The 19289-nt window shown below is 50.8% G+C and overlaps 2 protein-coding genes across 3 annotated transcripts in view; one reads left to right on the top strand and one right to left on the bottom strand.

The window, feature by feature from the left end:
* ADCY4 (adenylate cyclase 4) overlaps positions 1-11428 on the top strand; it is a 31901-nt gene extending 20473 nt beyond the window's left edge. For both annotated transcript variants that reach the window (XM_059730479.1, XM_014607037.3), the window contains exons 22-26: positions 5434-5580; positions 7328-7435; positions 7681-7795; positions 8913-9037; positions 9242-11428. In XM_059730479.1, the coding sequence (XP_059586462.1) occupies positions 5434-5580; positions 7328-7435; positions 7681-7795; positions 8913-9037; positions 9242-9394 (648 nt within the window). In that variant the 3' untranslated portion in view covers positions 9395-11428. The remainder of the gene's footprint in view (positions 1-5433; positions 5581-7327; positions 7436-7680; positions 7796-8912; positions 9038-9241) is intronic.
* Positions 11429-14686: 3258 nt separating this feature from the next.
* Positions 14687-19222, bottom strand: LTB4R (leukotriene B4 receptor). Its single transcript, XM_059730478.1, has one exon. It carries the CDS (start codon positions 16888-16890, stop codon positions 15823-15825), a length of 1068 nt encoding a protein of 355 aa, XP_059586461.1. The 5' UTR covers positions 16891-19222; the 3' UTR covers positions 14687-15822.
* Positions 19223-19289: the final 67 nt, after the last annotated feature.

The following is a 19289-nucleotide window of genomic DNA, read 5'->3' as shown; positions in this document are numbered from 1 at the left end:
AGTGCTGAAGAAGCTGGCTGAAGTCATTGCGGGACCTCTGACAAAACTTTTCCAAAACTCGTGGCACATGGGGGAGGTCCCTGAAGACTGAAAGAGGGCCAATGTTGTGCTGATCTTCAAGAATGGGAGGAGAGAGGACCCGGGCAACTATAGGCCAATTAGCCTAACTTCTATCCCAGGGAAAATCCCAGAAACATTCATCAAGAAGTCTATGTGCAATACGCTTGCGGAAGGGAGGATTCTGAATGACAGCCAGTAGGGCTGCACGAAACAGCAGCGTTGCACTTCGACTTCTGTCTCGATGGAGCAGTGCTTCATTTTGAGTTCTGTTTTGTTTCGAAAGCGCTGTTTCATGCCGTTTCAAATGGTTTCTGTTTTGATGTTTTGCCCATAGGCTATAATGGGGAAGCACAAAACAGGCTATAACTTTGCCATTTCTTGCCTGATTCCGATGAAAATTGCAGGGATGATGTCCCCCTCTGAGAGCATGAAGCCTGCCAAGTTTCAAGGAGACAGGTGTAGGGGGTTCTAGGAAACTGCACCTCAAGCTCCTGCCAGGGAGCAGGAGCAGTGTCCTGTGATCCGGTAGGCAGATGGGGTGCCCGCACCCCCAGGAGGAGTCTGGCAGAGCCCCCGCAGCCCTCCCAGGGGTGCGGGAAGGCCCTCGATCTGTCTGTCAGATGACAGGAGGCTGTTCCTGCCGCCTGAGACCCAGCGCTGGGGAACTCAGCCTGGCTGGGGAAAAGCGCCTCCCACCGCTGGGCTTAGTTCCCAGCGCTGGGGAACTGAGCCTGATGGGGGAAAACGCCTCCCACCACCAGGTTCAGCTCCCAGCAGCACCCAGCCCTGTGGAACCCAGCCCAGTGGCGGGAGGTGGAGTGCAGCACCGGCCACTGGGCTGAGCCCCACGGGGCTGCCGGAGATGATTAGAGTGCAGCCCAGCGGCGAGAGGTAGATGGAGCTGGTACTGCACCCCATTCAGCTCTGCCAGCTCCACAAAGCGCAGCCCGGCAGTGGGAGGCAGGGTGAGCCAGGGCTGCCTTCCCTGCCGGGCTGAGCTCTGCACATGGGGCTGCAGAGCTGCTCGGAGCACAGCCCTGGCTGTCCCCTGCCTCCCACTACCTGGCTGGCTGCTTTGAAATTCGAAACACTTCGAAACTTTCAGAACTTTTCAACTGGCCTCATTTCATTTTGAGGCTGTTTCCAAGGCCTTCGTTTCATTTCGGCTTTACTGTTTCGAGCTCAAAACCTGTCAAAACAGCATCAAAACAAAACAGCGGGTAAAGGATCCCACAGCCCTAACAGGCAGCATGGCTTCCTTATGGGCATGTCTTGTTTTACCAATCTCATCTCCTTCTACAACCAGGTAATTCGCCACCTGGGTAAGAGAGAGGAGGTCGACATTGTATACCTAGACTTCCAAAAGGCCTTTGACCTGGTATACCATGATGTTCTCACAGGAAAATTGGAGGATTGTGGGCTTAACAGCTCACCAGTTCAGTGGGTAGGAAGCTGACTGCAGGGTAGGATTCAGAGAGTTCCAATGAATGGATCTGTGTTGTCCTGGTGAGAAGTGGCCAGTGGTCTCTCTCAGGGGACCATGCTTGGTCCAGTGCTTTTCAACATCTTTATCAATGGTGTGGGAGTGAAGAGTTCACTGGCCAAGTTCATGGATGAGACCAAGTTATGGGAGAGCATGGTTACGCTTGAAGATAGCCTGCAGATACAGACAGACCTAGGCAGGCTGGCAAGTTGGGCAGATTGGAACCAGATGAAGTTTGACATCGAGAAGTGTAAAGCGCTCCATTTGGAGATGAACAGTCCCCAACAGACTTACAGGCTTGGTGGTGCTAAACTGACTAGCACCACAACTGAAAGGGAGCTAGGGGTAATGATAGACCATAATATGTACACGAGCCAGAAGTGCAATGCGGTAGCCAGCAGGGCAAACAATTCTCTGGCATGCATCAACCGATGCAGCTCAAGCAAAACCAAGGAGGTGATTCTTCCGCTTTACTCAGCATTGGTGAGACTGCAGTTGGAGTACTGCATCCAGTTCTGGGCACCACACTTCAACAAAGACATGGAAAAGCTTGAGAGAGTCCAGAGAGGAGTCACCCATATGATCAGAGACTTGCAAGGCAAGCCATATAAGGAAAGGCTGAGGGACCTGGGTCTCTTCAGCCTAAAAAAGAGAAGACTGAGAGAGGACTTGGTAACAGCTTACTGCTATATCAGGGGAATACATCAAGGGCTCGGTGAACAACCATTCACCAGGGCACCCTTGGGGAAAACCAGGAGTAATGGCCAAAAACTCCTGGAAGACCATTTCAGGCTTAACATTAGGAAAAACTTCTTCACAATTAGGGTGTCCAGACTGTGGAATAAACTCCCTCCAGAGGTGGTGTAATTGCCTACCCTGGAAATCTTCAATAGGAAACTGGATAGTCACCTCACTGGGGTCACCTAATCCCAGTTGTCTTTCCTGCCTAGTGCAGAGGGGCAGGGCCCAATGATCTTGTGAGGTTCCTTCCAGCCCCTTACAATCTATGAATCATTCAGACCTATACAGGAAATATTTGGACCCTATTTCAACAATTTAGTCTGTAAGCAGACTTTAGGCATCTACGAGCCTTCTTACATGGTAATTCTGGGTGGCTGCTGGAGCGGTTTAACCTCTGGATTTTCAGCACCTTAAAGTGGTTTTAAGTACTCCTTATGCAGCTCAAAGTTATGCCAGTCCAGGGCAGGACCATCTCTGACACACTACCCAGCTCCTGTTCTATTAAGATGTGGCCACTCATGGATATGCTGCTTAAGCTGAAGTCCTCAGGTATCCCAGGATCTCTCACACCCCCACCCATAGATCAGGGGTAGAAGCCTGTCCTGGCCCACCAGTCCTATAGTAGGAAATCACAGCTACAGCTCCTAGCCTTGCCTCTGCTCACCAGGCATCTACTGGCATGTCACAGTTGTAGAGGTGGGGGACAGTCAGAGAAGGTTTCTAACTGAGGATATGACTGCTTCAAGCTAGCAATAATACTGATCTGTACTGATGTGGCTCGCAGCCTAAGGTGTAACAAAGCCTTAAGAGTGATTCTGTTTGTCCCCGAGATGGGTCCTTGTAATAGGCATCGATTCCGAGCCAAGTTGCGGCCCGCTCACTTGTTCCTGCGGCAACTGCCCGCCTTCTCGCCTGCCACGTCTTGATGTTAATTAATTAATTAGCAGAAGGCTGCCCATTATAATGCCCCGATGCCAGGGGGCGCTCTGCAGCTCTGACCTCCCCTAATACCGCAGCCCAAGCCTCGCAGATGTAATTGCTGTCATCTCTATTCTGCCCCCTTTCTGGGGCTCACTATGCCCACCCTTGGGCTCAATCACCACTCTCTGGGGCTGGGGTCTACACACCCCGTAACCTGGCTGTGCCCCGCTTGGGCTTACAAAATGGCCCCCTTCCTGGGAGCTCACCCCGCCCATGCTGTGGCTTCAGAAATGCCCTTCCCTAGGGCTGGGGTCTATACACCCCATATGCTGCGCCCTCCTGGGCACCAGGGTCCCCACACACTGCTGTGGGTCCCTATGAGTAGGTTGCACCCTCACTGACAACTAGGTTGCGCCCGCACTGGCGCCGGGGTCCTCACTTTACCGTGAGCCCCCTATGAGGCCTCCTCCAACCCCTAATAGCCTCACCCAAACCGCCGGTCTAATAAACAACACAAAGCACGAGCCCCTAGGCTGCAACATAACTATAAGCTGCCTGGCTGCAACCACACTGCTCCAACATCTTGGAGCTGACTCTCAAGCAGTACCTGTAGTTGCTTCTCGCATCTCTCCTCCAGGAGCTCCTGCCTCTCTGGCTGCTGGCAGGGAACTTCCAGCCTGGCCTCAGCCCTGGGCTTTATAAGGGCCAGGCCCTGCCCCCTTCTGGCCAGCTAACTCCCATTAGTTGCCCCAGCAACCTGCAGCTGTGCCCATTATGTTCTGCCAGGGCTCTCTCTCCCTGGCAGTTTTCACTCCTTAGGAGCAAGGCACTGACGTGCCCTGCGACAGTCCTTCATGCTTTTGGTCATTTAGTCTTAAAGCTAAGATGAAGGTTGTTCCCAAAGGTAGGCATATTCACTTTTCTTCAGGGATATGACCAGGGTGGAATAGGATCACACGTAGGTGCACTTGCACACTAATAGGTGGGACAAAATCTGGCCCTTGGCTCCCATAGGGGCAGAATGGGGGTTGACTGGACCACAGCAGCCACTGTTGGGGTGGTGCTGTGGTGTTGTGCCTGTGGTGCCTATGACTGGGGTGAGCCATCAGTTGTGTTGAGGAGGGGGATGGTTTGGGTTATGTCAAGCTTTGATTTGCTTAAGGTTGTGGATAGGTTCAGAAGTGTGCTTACACAAAGGGGACCAGCTTAACATAATGTAGCTGATGGTGGGAGGCTGGGAATCATAGCAGGGGAGTGGACTGAGGAGGGGCAATTGAGGTTGGATAGTTTTGTTGGATGCAGATCAGAGGCAAATCCAAAGGAGGTGGAGTGGCATGGCTGCACCCCCTTTCTGGACTAGACCATGCTGCAGGAATCTCTGGGGACTTTTTAAAGTCTCCCAAACAAGTGATAATCCCCCTCCCTTCCCCCAATGTTCCAGGACATGTACCCTCCCCTCCTGTTCTCCCCCTTCTCTGGCTGCTGCTACTGCTTTCCCTGATGTCCTGGGTCAAGGAAGCTTCAGAGTGGTTTCTGCCCATTCCAGCCCAGATGTGTGGGGGCTGGACTCATCTGGGACAGCAGCAGCTTTGATGGGGGTGTGGAACCCCTTCTCCCTGCCTGCTCCTAAGGGCAATGAACAGGGCATCTCAGCCACTACCAATTGCCACTGCGGCTGTTGCTGTCCCAGCTGAGCCCAGGCCCTGTGCAACCTGGCTTGAGCAGGCAGCAGTGATTCTTAAGCTTTCCCTATCCTAAGGATACCATAGAAAGCAGCAGAGGACCAGAGGAAGTGGGTAAAGGTAAAAGAAGGGGATGTACCACTGAGTATGAAGGGGAAGGGAGTGGGGATCCTTACCTGTTTGGGGGACTTTAAGAAGTCCCTTGAGACTTCCACAGCATGGTGTGCCAGCACAAGTGGGGGAGAGAAGAGGCTGGGAGCAGGATGTCGGGACTGTGGGTTGCTTTGCTCCACTAGCGAGGAGCAGTAGGAGACTGCTTGACTTGGTTAGTGAAGGGGCTGTTTAGATAGGGTGGCTGGTGCAGTTGAGGGGCAGAATTGGATCGGGGAGAAGGCTGTGTCAGCTGTGTTCAATGGGCCACACACTAAAGTTTCTTTTACATTGTTTTGTGCCTGGTTTCATTCTGCATTTACCTACTATTTCTGTTTTGTATGCAACATGGTTAGAAAGTGACTTGTCTCCCTCTTTCTCCCCCACCCCAACCAGGACTTGTACCACCAGTCTTATGATTGTGTCTGCGTCCTCTTTGCCTCCATCCCTGACTTCAAGGAGTTCTACTCTGAGTCCAACGTCAACCGTGAAGGGCTGGAGTGTCTGCGTCTGCTCAACGAGATTATTGCAGACTTCGATGAGGTCCGACTTGGGAACTTGGGGAAATGTGCTCCATTATCATAGTATCATAGCCCCTAGGGTCAGGAGGGACCTGAACAGATCATCTAGCCTGACCCCCTGCCACAGGCAGGAATGAATGCTGGGTTCACAAGACCCCAGACAGGTGATCATCCAACCTCCTCTTGAATATGCCCAAGGTAGGGGCGAGGACCACTTCCCTGGGAAGTTGGTTCCAGATTTTGGCCGCCCTAACTGTAAAATATTGCCTTCTGATCTCCAACCTAAACCTGTTTTCCATCAGCTTATTACCATTGCTCCTTGTCACCCCAGGTGGTGCTGGGGAGAAAAGAGCTCTGCCTATTTGCTGTTGATCTCCCCTGATGAGCTTGTAGGCAGCCACTAGGTCCCCCCTCAGCCTCCTCTTGCTGAGGCTGAACAGGTTCAGGTCCTTCAGTCTCTCCTCATAGGGCCTGTCCTGCTGCCCTCTCACCAAGCGGGTGGTCCTCCTCTGAACCCTCTCCAGGCTGGCCACATCCCTTTTGAAGTGCGGCATCCAGTACTGGACGCAGTACTCCAACTGCGGCCTGACCAAAGTCACATAGAGGGGGAGTATCACCTCTCTGGACCCGCTTGAGATGCACCTTTGGGTGCATGACAAGGTATGGCTGGCCTTGCTGGCTGCGGTCTGGCATTGGCGGCTCATGTTCATCTTGGAGTCAATAATGACTCCGAGATCCCTTTCCGCCTCTGTGCTTTCAAGAGGGGAGCTCCCCAGCCTGTATGTATGCTGTAGATTCCTTCTCCCCAGGTGCAGCACCCTGCATTTGTCTACGTTGAACCCCATCCTATTCTCGTCTGCCCACTTTTGTAGTCTGTCTAAATCTGGTTGCAGCCTCTCTCTCCCTTCAAGTGTGTCCACCTCGCCCCACATCTTAGTGTCATCAGCAAACTTGGACAGTGTGCTTTCCACCCCCTTGTCCAAGTCGCTGATGAAGAAGTTAAACAGTAAGGGCTGAGTACAACCCATCCATCACTACTCTCTGGGTGTGCCCCATCAGCCAATTTTTTACTCATCCAACTGTGCAGGCATCAATGCCACAGTCACTTAATTTGTTGATGAGGATGGGGTGAGAGACAGTGTCAAAGGCCTTGGTAAAGTCTAGAAAGACTATGGCCACAGCGACACCATCATCCAAGGATTTAGTTACTTGGTCGTAAAAGGCAATCAGGTTGGTCAGGCAGGACCTGCCTTTGATGAACCCATGCTGATTGCCCCTGAGCATGATCACCCCTGCAGGCCCCCCACAGATATGCTCCTTGATGATCCTCTCCAAGAGCTTCCCAAGCACCGAGGTGAGGCTTACAGGCCTATAATTACTTGGGTCCTCCTTCCTTCCCTTCTTAAAAATAGGGACCACATTAGCCAGTTTCCAATCCCCCGGCACCTGGCCAGATGACCATGAATGCTCGTACAGCCAGGCCAAAGGCTCTGGGATGACCCCTGCCAGCTCCCTCAACACCCTTGGGTGGAGGGCATCTGGACCTGCAGATTTAAAAATGTCTGGCCTTTCCAGAAGATCCCTAACTACATCTGGACTGACTGAAGGCTTGGTAGAGCTATCCCCAAGATTGTCCCTACCTCTGGGACATTGATCACAGCAGAGTTGGGTTGAGGGGATGATATAGAAGCTGTGGAAAATAAAGTCAGTCCTGAGATAGGGAGAGAAAGCAGAACCAGCTGGTGACCTGGTGATTTGCCATTCCACAGCTGCTCTCGAAGCCAAAGTTCAGTGGTGTGGAGAAGATCAAGACCATCGGTAGCACCTACATGGCAGCTACAGGGTTAAATGCCACCTATGGCCAAGACAACCAGCAGGTACCTCCTTTTCTCAGACCTCCAGCCTGTGATTTCCCCCAGTTTGCCAGGCAATGGCTTCTTGGCAAATCCCCCAAGTCCTACCTGCCCCCATCTAGGGGCTCTTGCTTCTCAGAAGCTTCTTGTTTTCATTGCCGGGACATGTGCTCCAGTGATATGCAGTTTCTATTTGCATTGGCTCACATTCCTGGTTGTGACTAGTGCTTTCTGTCTCTGTGTGGTGCGGGTCGGGTTTTACACTTCAGGATGCTGAAAGGAGCTACAGTCATCTTGGAATCATGGTGGAGTTTGCAGTAGCTCTTATAGCCAAGTTGGACATCATCAACAAACACTCCTTCAACAACTTCAAGCTTCGTGTGGGTGAGTCCACTCTGGCTGTGCTGATCAAAAAGGTTCATTCTTCACTCTCTACCCAATGTCCATAGCCAATGTCCAATCATGGTCCCATAGTCAGTATTCATCATGTTTGAGGTGTGGCAGTTCTCAGGGTTCATCATTGGCCCTATGTGGTGTCTGGGTGTTTCTATAGCTAAAAATGGCCCTTTGAGTGGTTAGCTGTACCTATAAGCCAGCACTAGTCTTGCCTGCTGCTTTACAGCCAGCAGTCATCTCATCTAGTGCTTGCCAGTGCCCAGTGTCTAACAATGACCATCCCAAGAGCCCATGGCTAGTGGCCATCAGTAATGGTAATGAATGAAGACTACTGTGAAGACTACTGTGAATGGTAATGAATGAAGACTACCCGCTTAAGCTTCATCCCAAAGGACTCATAAATGCACTGACAAATTCTTCACCAAGTTAGATGTCCATGTGCAACTGCTCCCTATTAACCATGCCTGGTTATGGCTGGCTCTGCCAAACATTAATGACTCTTGGCCACTAATGGCCAGTTCTACCCTGTCCTCTTCACTAAGCATAGTTGTTGCCAGATCTTAGTCAACAAATGAGGTCTATTAATAAGAGGTATTTTGGGTCCACGCCATAAGCACATGCCAACTGACTGTTGGCTTAAACCTGAGCTACTGGATGTGCAAGAGGGTATCTTTTGGTGCTGGTGTTCTGGAGGATGCTGTTTTGGGGTTGCAGGGGACACAAATGGGGATTTGGGGAGGATGTATTTGGGACTGTGGCTTTCCAATGCAAGGGATTTTTGATCTGGGAGATATATCACTTACATTTCAGGAGCGTGGTAACATTTTAATAGATTCCACTGTAACTATGGGGCTGTTGGGGCTTTGGGGTGTAATTGGGATTCTGGGGTTGCAGGGCTGAGATTTTGAATTCGGTGCTGAGATTTTTGGGGAATTTAACATTGAGATAGTTGCGGGTGCTTGTATTTTAGGCTTTGGTGGGGAGAATCTCTGCACAGTACTCCGCGGCCAGGCCAGATAATTTTGAAGTTTCCACCCTGCATGTCTGTTTTACTCTCCCAATCTCAATTCCCACCCCCCTCTTTCCCTTGGCTTGCACCATTCAGGGATGAATCATGGCCCAGTGGTGGCAGGGGTCATTGGAGCCCAGAAACCTCAATACGACATTTGGGGCAACACAGTGAATGTAGCAAGCCGCATGGAGAGTACCGGGGTGCTGGGCAAGATCCAGGTAGGAGGAATCATAACTTTGTAGTATGGGGCACTTCAGCAAGGGAACTTGCTGCCCTGGGGGTCCCTGGCTGGGGGCACTGATGTGGGTAAGCCCAGAGCTCCAGCAATCCCCCAGTCTTGGCTCTCTGAGTCACAGGAAGGACACCCCAAACCTCACTACAGGGTTAATTATTTCATCTCTCTCTCTCTCTCCTTCTTGTAGGTCACAGAAGAGACCTCCAGAGCCTTGGAGACGCTCGGTTATACCTGCTACATCCGTGGGGTCATTAAGGTGAAGGGTAAAGGTCAGCTGTGTACCTACTTTGTCTGTACTGACCTCTCTCGGTCCAGCCCACAGGCCCCCATGCTGAGCTGAGCTGAGCTGAGGCCCTTCTTCCCCTGGACACATGGACACAGTAGAGATCCCTGAATCACACTGCAGAATTTTCTTCTTGTCATCAGGGTGTTCATAACACAGGAGACTGATCGTTCTGCATTTGTTTCACTTGCATCATGAACTGAGGCCTGAGCTCAGCCTATTTCTATGGGACAAACAAGGGGCAGGGGAGGATGGGGAGATGGATATCTACTTTCTGGAGGGGACTCACTGGAGACTTGGAGTAACATGATAGCCCTGGGAACTGGGAGAGCAAACAACATTTTTTGGAGGAGCAGTGATGGAGGCCAAGAGCAGGATGGACACTACAAGAGCTGGGAGAGTCCGCAAAGGGGGCAATTCCCCACCCCTCCTTTCCTCAAAGTCAGACTCCTCCTCCTCCACCCTGGAAGAGCCACCACCCCTATACGTTGAGCAGTTCATCTTTTAAAGTCCTTCACGGTAGCAGGAAATGGTGGTTTCCCTGGTTGACTTCCGGTGAGGTTAGCAGTGTGCACCACTCATTCGCTGTCACAGCAACCCTGGGACAGATGGCTGTGGCCCAGTGCATATGTAATGGCCAAAGATGCTTATTGGAGGCTGCTGATGTGTGTAGGCACGAAAGCACTTCTGTGTGAAATAACTGCATTTGCAAAGGCGTGATGATATTGTGGTAGTTTGGGTGTTCTTTATGCATGGAGCTGTGCAAAGGTGGTGTGGGTACTCATGCACTTGAAAGAGTCTCATGGCATCCTGGCTGAGAATCACTAGTGTACACACATGGAAATATTCACGTGCAAGTGAATGTGCATACACACATGCACACATGCCATTTAAGAAATCGGGCCATTTGAATTATGCAAATAGCACTGCTTGCCCACTTCTGTTGCTGTGTCCCCATATCTGGCTCCTACACTGAAGCAGTGTGGGGTTGTCCTTGCTTCAGCAAGAGACTCCAGGGAGGAAGAGGGCAAGTCCAGGACTCTTTCTGAGTCCTGTCCAGGGCTGGTGCCCTTCTCACACCCCTCTGGTTCTGCCATTGTGATTAACCTGTGGTTTCAGTGCCTGTGTTACTGGTACCCAGAGAGTGAGGGAAAGGAAGCCTCCTGATCTGGAGGCAGAGTAAACAGGAGCTGGACTTGAGGGGCAGCTGATTAGAACAAAGGGGCAGTTTCGGGATGGGCTTCATGACTGGGACTGGGGCCTGGTGGGGAGGAGGGGACGAGGGGATAGAGAGGAAACCTGGAACTCGGAGCTGAGAGGGAGATGGCGCTGATTGGGCAAGAAGGTGGGAAACTCATAGGGGAGTCTGGGACAGGGTGGGCAGGGAGACCAAGGCTTGGAACTGGGGGAAGCTTGGAAGTTCATACATTATAGAGCAGGAAAGGTCACCTGGTTTGGTCTCTGAGAAACCTGAGACTCTCTGGGCAAAGATGGGGACTCTCAATGATAAGAAGAGAGTGTGAGGGATATGGAGTTAGTGATTACTAGGAGGAGACTGAAATAAGATACAGAACTGGTTGGGGAGATGGGCCTAGCTATGCTTGTGGGGTACTTGAAGGGACTAGGTCTGGAGAGAGAATGAGCGTGGATTTGTTGAAAGAGATGGGATGAAAGGGGGTCTGTGGCTATAGGCATACACCTCCCTACCGAGTAGAGAACCAACACCAGATGCCTGAGCCTCCCTGTTCCTTCGCTGTCAGCAAATATCTGAGCAACCCACTGGCCATGTGTTTCTATCCTTCAGCTAGAACTGGTCCACACAGGGGATATGAATCACCCATTGCTATCAGCTAATCTGTTCTGTTCAACCATGACAGTCTGCCTGGTGGGTCTAAACAATCCCCACATTGCTGATAACCGTTTTGGATCTGAGCGTGATGCCATCTGAGGGAATGATGATGTTTCCACTTGCTTTTTTTTTTTTTAAGAGAAATGTACATGCACAGAAATGAAAATAATGTTATTGTGGTTGCAAAGCCATGCTCAGGAAAGCAGGAAAATCCCAGAATTAAGATTGCTCATGTAAACTTATTTGTGGTCTTTTGTGCATTAATTTGGACCGAGTAATTATTTGTGTCACCACACTTTCTTTCTTGCAAGAGCCTGCCCCATTCCTTGGACAAGATGGACTTGCTTGCAGGAGGCTTCAAAGGGAGCAGTGCAGTGAAACTAGGTGGACTCCTGCTCCATTTGGTTGCTGTGATTGGAAGGTGTGAAGTGAATGAGGCAGCAGCTGCTGAATGTAGCCCTGGAGGACTAAGATTCTGTCCCTGCTTCTGCTACTGACTCCCTTTGTGGTGCTGAGAATGTTATTTAAGCCAAAAGTTGTATGCTTCCTCTCAAGGCATGACTCGGGACCTGGGCCTGATGTAGAAAAGGGATGAGCACTTTCCACTGCCACCTCAAATGACTGGCATGACACAAAATAGAGCACCATACAGGGGCAGATCTGAGCAAATGCGAGGAGAGGCCGTATGGGGTGCCAGGGCAGCAGCACTGGCAGCGGGTGGGTCCCTGTTCCCTCCTCTTCCTCCACATTTTCCTCAATGGCTCAAGCTATGGGGAGCAGTTGTGCAGAGTACTAGGCATGATAAGATGGCAGTCTGGGTGGACAATTCCTCCCTTTCAGTGCCTACTGATGGACCATGATGGGCACCTGAGGAGCAGGAGTACCTGGAGGAGGGGAGGTGATTCATTGACATACATGTCCCTAGCTCTGCCTGGCACTCTGTGTGTCTTGCAGCTGGATCACCTAGGCCAGTGAGGGAAAGATGTTGGAGAGGGAGGTAGCAAGGACTTGTCTTGACCTGTCACTATCAGTGACCCAGAACCCCCTGCAGCCACTCCTGGTAGCTCTTGGCTGGAGCAAGGCAGGAGTGGTCCTGAGGCTTCCCCCACTTTTGTGTCAGCTGGGGACAGCATCAGCAGTGGGTTTTCTGGTGTTCCTTCCTGTCGGTCCCCTCTGGCTGTGCCATGATCTGGGAGCAGGTGCTAGAAGAGAGGACCTACCCACAAGTGCTGCCACTGTCCCAAGACAGGCCCAGTGCTTCTGCTTACTGAAGCACCCAGCTCTAAGACTCCCCCATCACCAGATCAGTCAGGGACACTGCCAGCCATGGGCAGGTCCCCACATCTTGAACCCAGACGCAATCTGTAGGCAACCTCTTCTAGACAGGGGTCAAAGGGAATGGGAGGGGGAAGAGGTTCTTGTGCTGGAGGGGTGGGGGTGCTGAGAGGTGAGGGGTGAATCTTAACTGCTTCAGAGGCTCCAAAATGTCCCCAGCACCTGCCACCATGGCATGTTCTGTCTTCTGGTGGGAAAGCTGCAGCATGGGTTGAGTCTCCTGCACCCCTGTTTTTTTGAATGTGTAGATCTACCCATGGCTCTGCACCCCATTCCATGGAAAGTGAAGGCCTGGAAGTTTCAGACTGGGCATCCAAAATGAATGTAACCTTTATCTCTCAGTGCATAGGAGTCCCACATCCAATGAGGATCACATAGCCACAAGCCACGTTTCCATGAGAAAATTAATAGTCATCTTCACAGGAGCCCTGGGCACTTTCATTTACCCTCTTGTCACTTCAAGAGTGAGAACAGGTGAAAATGAAATCCATTCTGTTGACCTCCAAGGTCACCAAGTAATGAATAGAAATTCAGTGGGTTTGAAGTTACAGAACCTGGCATTTCAAGTAATATCTCTGCCCTCTGCTAAGGTCTGCTTTAGCTTCCAAGACGAGGTGAAGTTGGTGCAGTTCTACAGGACTGAAGGCACACCTTGTTACTCAAGGCACTCCTCATTAGACCCAGAGAACCCTTTAGAAAATGTCAGCTCTTAGTTTTCACTTCTTTTTGGACTACAGAAAAATAATAGAGCAATTTTTCTGTTGCAAAGAACTCAGAAAGACCACAACAGGTCAAGAATGTCTTTTAAGCTATGGATTCCTATTTAGTGTGTCTTGTGAATTCTCTGCAGGTATTTGCACATCTAACTGCTAATATTGTGCAGCACTCCATGGCACCCTTGAAAGGATCTCATGGCACCCTGACTGAGAATCAGTCGTGTACACACATGCAAATATTCATGTGCAAATACACATGCACACATGCCATCCAAGAAATTTGCAAATAGCACTAGCTTTTGGCCAAACCCCAGTGATTTTGATCTTCGTAAGACTTCCTGAGCCAATTTAGGCTTGTTTAATTCGCGCAGGAACAGCTCTCAGCTGCTTGTGTCCATTATGTAACTTGCTTCCAGCCTCTGCTCACCTGTTCACACTTCAGGGACATTCCTTACCTTCTGGTTCAGAGAACCCTACCTGCAACACAAGTGTTGACATTAACTGGATCGGGTCAGCTTCAGGGATGCTAACAGCAACTGAGATGAGCTGGAACAGGAGTCAGCAACCCACATCCTGTGGGCTGGATCCGACCTGTCAAGCAATTGCATCTGGTGTGGGGAGCTGGGATGTCAGTGGCAATTCTGCAGCAAGGGAAAGTGGCACAGTGGCATTCCTCTGGGCCCCTGAACAGTTTTTCTGTGATGTTGCTTGTTGCTGCCCCAGCCCTCACTGCTCTCTCTTTTTTATACTCTTCTTGTAGCTATCACTTCTTGCCACCAAATTCCTTACTGGTGGGACTTGGTGGCAACCAGAATTGGCAGTGACGGGTAAGAGATGGCAGTGGCAGCGGCTGCAGTAAAGGGGGTGAGAGCAAGAGAGTAGCCCTTGACTCCGATAGCTCGGTTGCAAACTTCAATGTTGAGAGCCCTATGCCCTACACTAACTGAGGTAGGACTTCAGTGGGAGAAAAATGCAGTGTGACCATGTATGTTAAATCTTCAATAAAGATGCACCCACACAAGGGAAGGAAAGAGGTCCAGGGAGCTTTAATTCTGGCTTTTCAAGGACTGGGCTTTGCAACTTCACTAATTTTCTTTAACTTGTTTGTGTGCGTTTATACATGTCATTGTCTGCATTAGAGGAATAAATGGTGTTACGGATTTGTAAGTGAAATCTATCTCGAATACTGACAGGTCCCCTTCCTTTCTGCAGGGAGCAGCAAGGGGCACACACACAGACACACACACGAGTGGATACATGCATGCACGCGCACACACACACACAGAATAGGGTTGTATAACACACACACACACACACTCACGTGCAGGTCATTTCCCAAAAGGGAATAGCAGAGGCCACTGAGTCCAGAGATGACAGAGGAAAGCAGTCAACCAGTTGGTGTGTCATTGATGAAGACTTCAGTCTCCACTGATAGTGATGGCCACAGGATACAGGACAAAAAGCAACCATTTATTTAAGCAGGGGAGGACTTACATTATGGGGTGCTGCATCAGATCTGGTATGCCCAGAGAATAGAAATCATATCCCAACCCCATGAGATAGATCATCCCATCTGGCCTATAGCTAAATAAGAACTCAGGCTCTCTACAGGAACAAGCCCTAAAGTACTTTATAACGCCCCACTCCCCACCCTGAGCAAGTCAGCTCACTGCCACAGTGTGTGCATGTTGGGAGAGATGGGGAGGCTGGATCAAAGTTGGTGATCTTGAAAGGGAAAAGAGGAAGGAAACAGATGTGGTAATGACCCCTAAGGGAGTCCCAGGACTTTGGAAGAGTCATTTAACCCTTCTATGCTTCCAGAGAAAGAAGAAATTAATACTGCCACAGTCTCTTGGCTGGGAGCTCACCAGAGCAGGGACTGGTTCTGGGCATGTGTCTGCACGGCACCCAACAAAACGGGGTCCCCAATCTCAAGTCTTGGGCATCACCTGGTTTAGGAGGGGGCCCCCAATCTTGGTCATTGTCTGTTCAGTGCCAGTCATAATGACTGGAGGTTAGATTATGGATTGTATAGGATGGTTTGAATATGGATGAGCCTGCCTCAGGCAGGGGTTTAGACTAGATGACCTATGGAGATCCCTTCCAACCCAACTTCTTTACCATTTCTATGACCAACCTTGGCTGGGGGGATGGGATCTGTGCAGCCTTAGAGACAGCAAGGATTCCCATATTACCAGGAAAAAAACCTCATTCCCTTATCACTGATTTTTTAGAGGCTGGAGGGAGGGAGTGGGGGAAGAAGTGCAAGGATCAGGCTTGTGGGGAGTCCAATGTTATTCACAGTTAGTAGCTCATTCTTATTGGTCACTGCTGGTGCCTCAGCAGAGATTTCTTTAGGTCTTATGATCCTTGGTTTTCTCCCCTCAGCAGTTGGTGGTGGGAAGGAAAAGAGGTGTACAGAACAAGGTAATGCATTTATCCTGTCCAGCCTTATCGCCAAATATAAAAAAAAATCATACTTTTCTGGCAAATTCTCCAGTTCTGTTAATTTACACCTCACCCCTGTTAAGGAGGCAGCCATCCATCTGGGTCTTCTAAGGGCTGGCTGAAGGTGGTAGGAGCTGTCAGCACCCATCCAACGTGGTCTCCACTGACAATCCTATTGGGGTGATGTTCTCATCATTCTCATTCCTCACCACCTTCATCTCCACCTCCTCACGCTGCTGGGTGGACCGACCAGTACCTTGCCGTAAGCTGAGTATATCAGAGCTTGTGCCATCAAACAACTTGGCCATGAAGCCCACACCTGCTGCCTTGAGCAAGCTGCTACCCGTGAAGGTATAGAGGATGGGGTTGATGCTGCTGCTGAAGAAAGCCAGAGCAATCATGGTAGGCTGTGCCTTCTCTCCAGCCTGGGTGACACTTTTTAAGCCACTCAGTTTTCCGACCACCTCGAGGATGTTCACAAAGTGATAGGGCAGCCAGAAGACAGTGAAGGCCACCACAATGACTGTGATGAGCCGGCTGGTGCGGCGCTTCCTCCGGAAACGCGTCTCCTTCAGCCGGCGCCCGATGACGATGTAACAGCAGATGATAATGAAAAAGGGCAGTATGCAGCCGGTCAGGGTCTCAAAGAGTTTGTGGAAAACCAAATGTTGCTGGTTATCATGAGATAGTTTGCAGATGAAGCGGCCAGAGTAATTTTCCAATCGGCGGAAGAAGATGACGGGGATGGCAAGGAGGAAAGACAACAGCCATATAACTAGGACCAAGGACCTGGCTACTACCTTGGTGCGGATGTTCTGGGAGAGGAAAGGCTTGGAAACACCCAGGCAGCGGTCAAGACTCATGAGGACAATGAGGTAGACGCTGGCATACATGCACACCCCACAGATATAGTAGCACAACCGGCAGATGAAAAGACCAAACTCCCATTGCCCGATGCTCAGCAGCCGGAGGAAAAAGGGTGCGGTGAGCAGTGTGGCCCCATCAGCCACGGCCAAGTGCAGTATCAGGAGGCTGGTGACAGTGTGCTTCCGGACAAGGCAGGCTGCACTCCATATTACAAAGGCATTTCCTGGGAAGCCAAGGATAAATGCCAGGGACAGCACTACCAGCCCTATCGTTCTGCCAGACAGTGGGGATGTCTGTTCTGCAAGAGGCACTGAAGTAGAGAGGGTGTCATTCTCCATTGAGGCAGGCAAAGGGTCTGTGGGAAGGTGAAGGAGCAGGAATAATTGAGGGGTCCATAAATCAATAGGCCCCCATCCTCTCCCCCCACACACACCTCTTCCCTTCTCTCACACAGGCTCTAGCTGCCTATTCATCCCTCCCATCCATACATATCCCTTTGTCCATATGTACCCACCCGCCATCCCAATACACACCCTGTTCTTCTGCCATTCATCCCCAGAAGTATTACTTCACCCATCCCATCCACATCGCCCCCACTCCCCACCCACTTTTGCTTCTATTCACTCATCCATTCATCTGTGCAGTCCTATGCACACATTCATGATCACATCTATCTATCTATCTATCTATCTATCTATCTATCTATCTATCTATCTATCCCTGCCCAAACCCACCTATTTTTTCTCTACATGGCTGTCTCGCTTCCTCTTCCCCCAGCTCCAGCTAGCAACCTGGCTTCTTGTGATAACAGGACAGGATGTATGAGTGACCAGAGCAATTTCCCCAATGCAAGGTCCCAGCATGGTGTCAACTCCCATACTCCTCACTTCAGAGTAAATGGCAGGAGGGGAGTACAGTAGGAGGCTCAGAGTGAAGGTGCCTCTTGGCTGCCATAGAGAGAAGTGAAAAGACAATCCAGGAGGTACCCAGGGATGGAGGTGGCTCTCACCCCTGGTACAGCAGCTTGGCTCTCACATGTCCAGCCAATCAATGCCATTAACCATCCCCACTGCCCAAAAGCAGAAAAGGAGGCAGATGGAAGTGGAGATAAATTTAGAAAAATCACATGTCTTCCCTTACACCTATCTACATACCTCTGCTAGTGCCCATCCCTTACCCCACTCCGCCACTAACCCACTTACTGCACCCCCACTCCCTCGGGATTCCCCCAAAGCTCTGTGAGTGACTTAACCCTAGGCTCAACCCTCAGCTCCTGCCTTCCCTAGGGTCCCCCAGCCACCCTCAGTTATAACCTGTTATATATAATCCTGCTACCCCAGCAATCACCTCTCCCCTTAGCTCCCCAGTGCCCCTCACTCCCGAGCTGCTGCTCCCTGCTTCCCCAGCTCTGGGCTCCTCTCATAACTTGGAAAGAGCTGACCACTTACAGTTAGTTTTTCCTTAGTGGACTCTGTCCCTGGGGAGGGTTCCTCCAGGTGCCTCAGTCCCGCGCTTGCCGGTGTGAGTGTCACAGTCTGAGCATCTGAAGGAAGTGCTAGGAGCCTTGTGCAAGCCACAGTACATCCCAGCCTCCACCCTCCCCCAGTACTTTCACAATCAGACTTCTGTGCTTCAGAGGGAGGGGTCAGGTGTAAAGGCAGAACCTGGTTTGGAACCCAAGAGTCTGGCTCAGGGGTATCAAGCCAAGCAGGGGCACTGGGGTAGCACTTACTGCAGAGCAGAAATGGCTCCTACTGAGTCCCCCCACCCCTTCCCCACAACTCAGTGTTCCTAGTATTGAATTAGGGTATCTTGGTCAGTATGGACTGAAGGGACAAAGCCCCCTCCTGTCCCTGCTTACTCCCTGGGACATGGGTACAGCACTGAGGCACTGGCAGGGGGGAGTACCTACTGAATTCCTGCCCTGGGACCTACAACAGAGAGACCCCTGGCATCATGCTGGGATCCTAAGATCAGCACAAACTGTAAGGGGATGGAGTCAGAACCCTTTCCCCCGCTTCCCACCTGGTGTAGTTTGGATGCAGGGTGAGGTAAATGGGAATAGTATTGACTCAGCAGCTGAATCACCTCCCCCACTTCCTGTGGCTTGGAAATGGCCCAACTTTTACTCTGTCTGGCTTGGGTGATCTGCAAGGACACCAACCTTGCAAGTATCTGTTGGCTCAACAATGTATTGGAACCTATGTTCCTGGCTTCCTGGCAGTGGCATAACTAAGGGTGCAGTGACTGGGAAACTTTCCCAAGTGCTGACTTGGGGAAAGGAGGCGAGAAGACAAAAAGCAGCTGTCTCTGGCAGCATAGTGGGAACTGGAAGTCATTATTGCCCTTCTGCCCCAGGCACCTGGCCACACTGCTATGTTGCTGACTTCCGGGCCTCTCTTTCCCTATCCCACCAACTCTGACTCACTACCCACCCCCTTCTTGTCCCCCTAGCAGCCCTTTAGGCCCAGAGATGGACACCAAGATTCGCTGGTATCCACTCCTACCTCTTTTTATCCAATAGATTCTACTTGTGTCCAAAAACTGCAGTCATTTGCCTTAAAATATCTACTCTAGCCCAAAAGACCCCCAGGCCTCCCAGCATGGACATAGAACTCCTTCTCTTCAATTCTCTTTTCCTTGACCAAATACAAATCATCCTACAATAAGCAGATTAGATCCTTTATTGATTTTCTAAAATGGTGCAGGTACACCTGATTGAGGAATGAATTTTCAC

Source organism: Alligator mississippiensis, chromosome 7, assembly GCF_030867095.1.
Source record: "Alligator mississippiensis isolate rAllMis1 chromosome 7, rAllMis1, whole genome shotgun sequence".
Classification (NCBI taxonomy): Eukaryota; Metazoa; Chordata; order Crocodylia; family Alligatoridae; genus Alligator; species Alligator mississippiensis.
The sequence above is the reverse complement of the archived record's forward strand: the minus strand, read 5'-3'. Positions and strand labels throughout refer to the sequence as shown.

Excerpts from the sequence above, each read along its gene's own strand:
- LTB4R (XM_059730478.1), bottom strand. The coding sequence starts at position 16,890 with ATGGAGAATGACACCCTCTCTACTTCAGTGCCTCTTGCAGAACAGACA.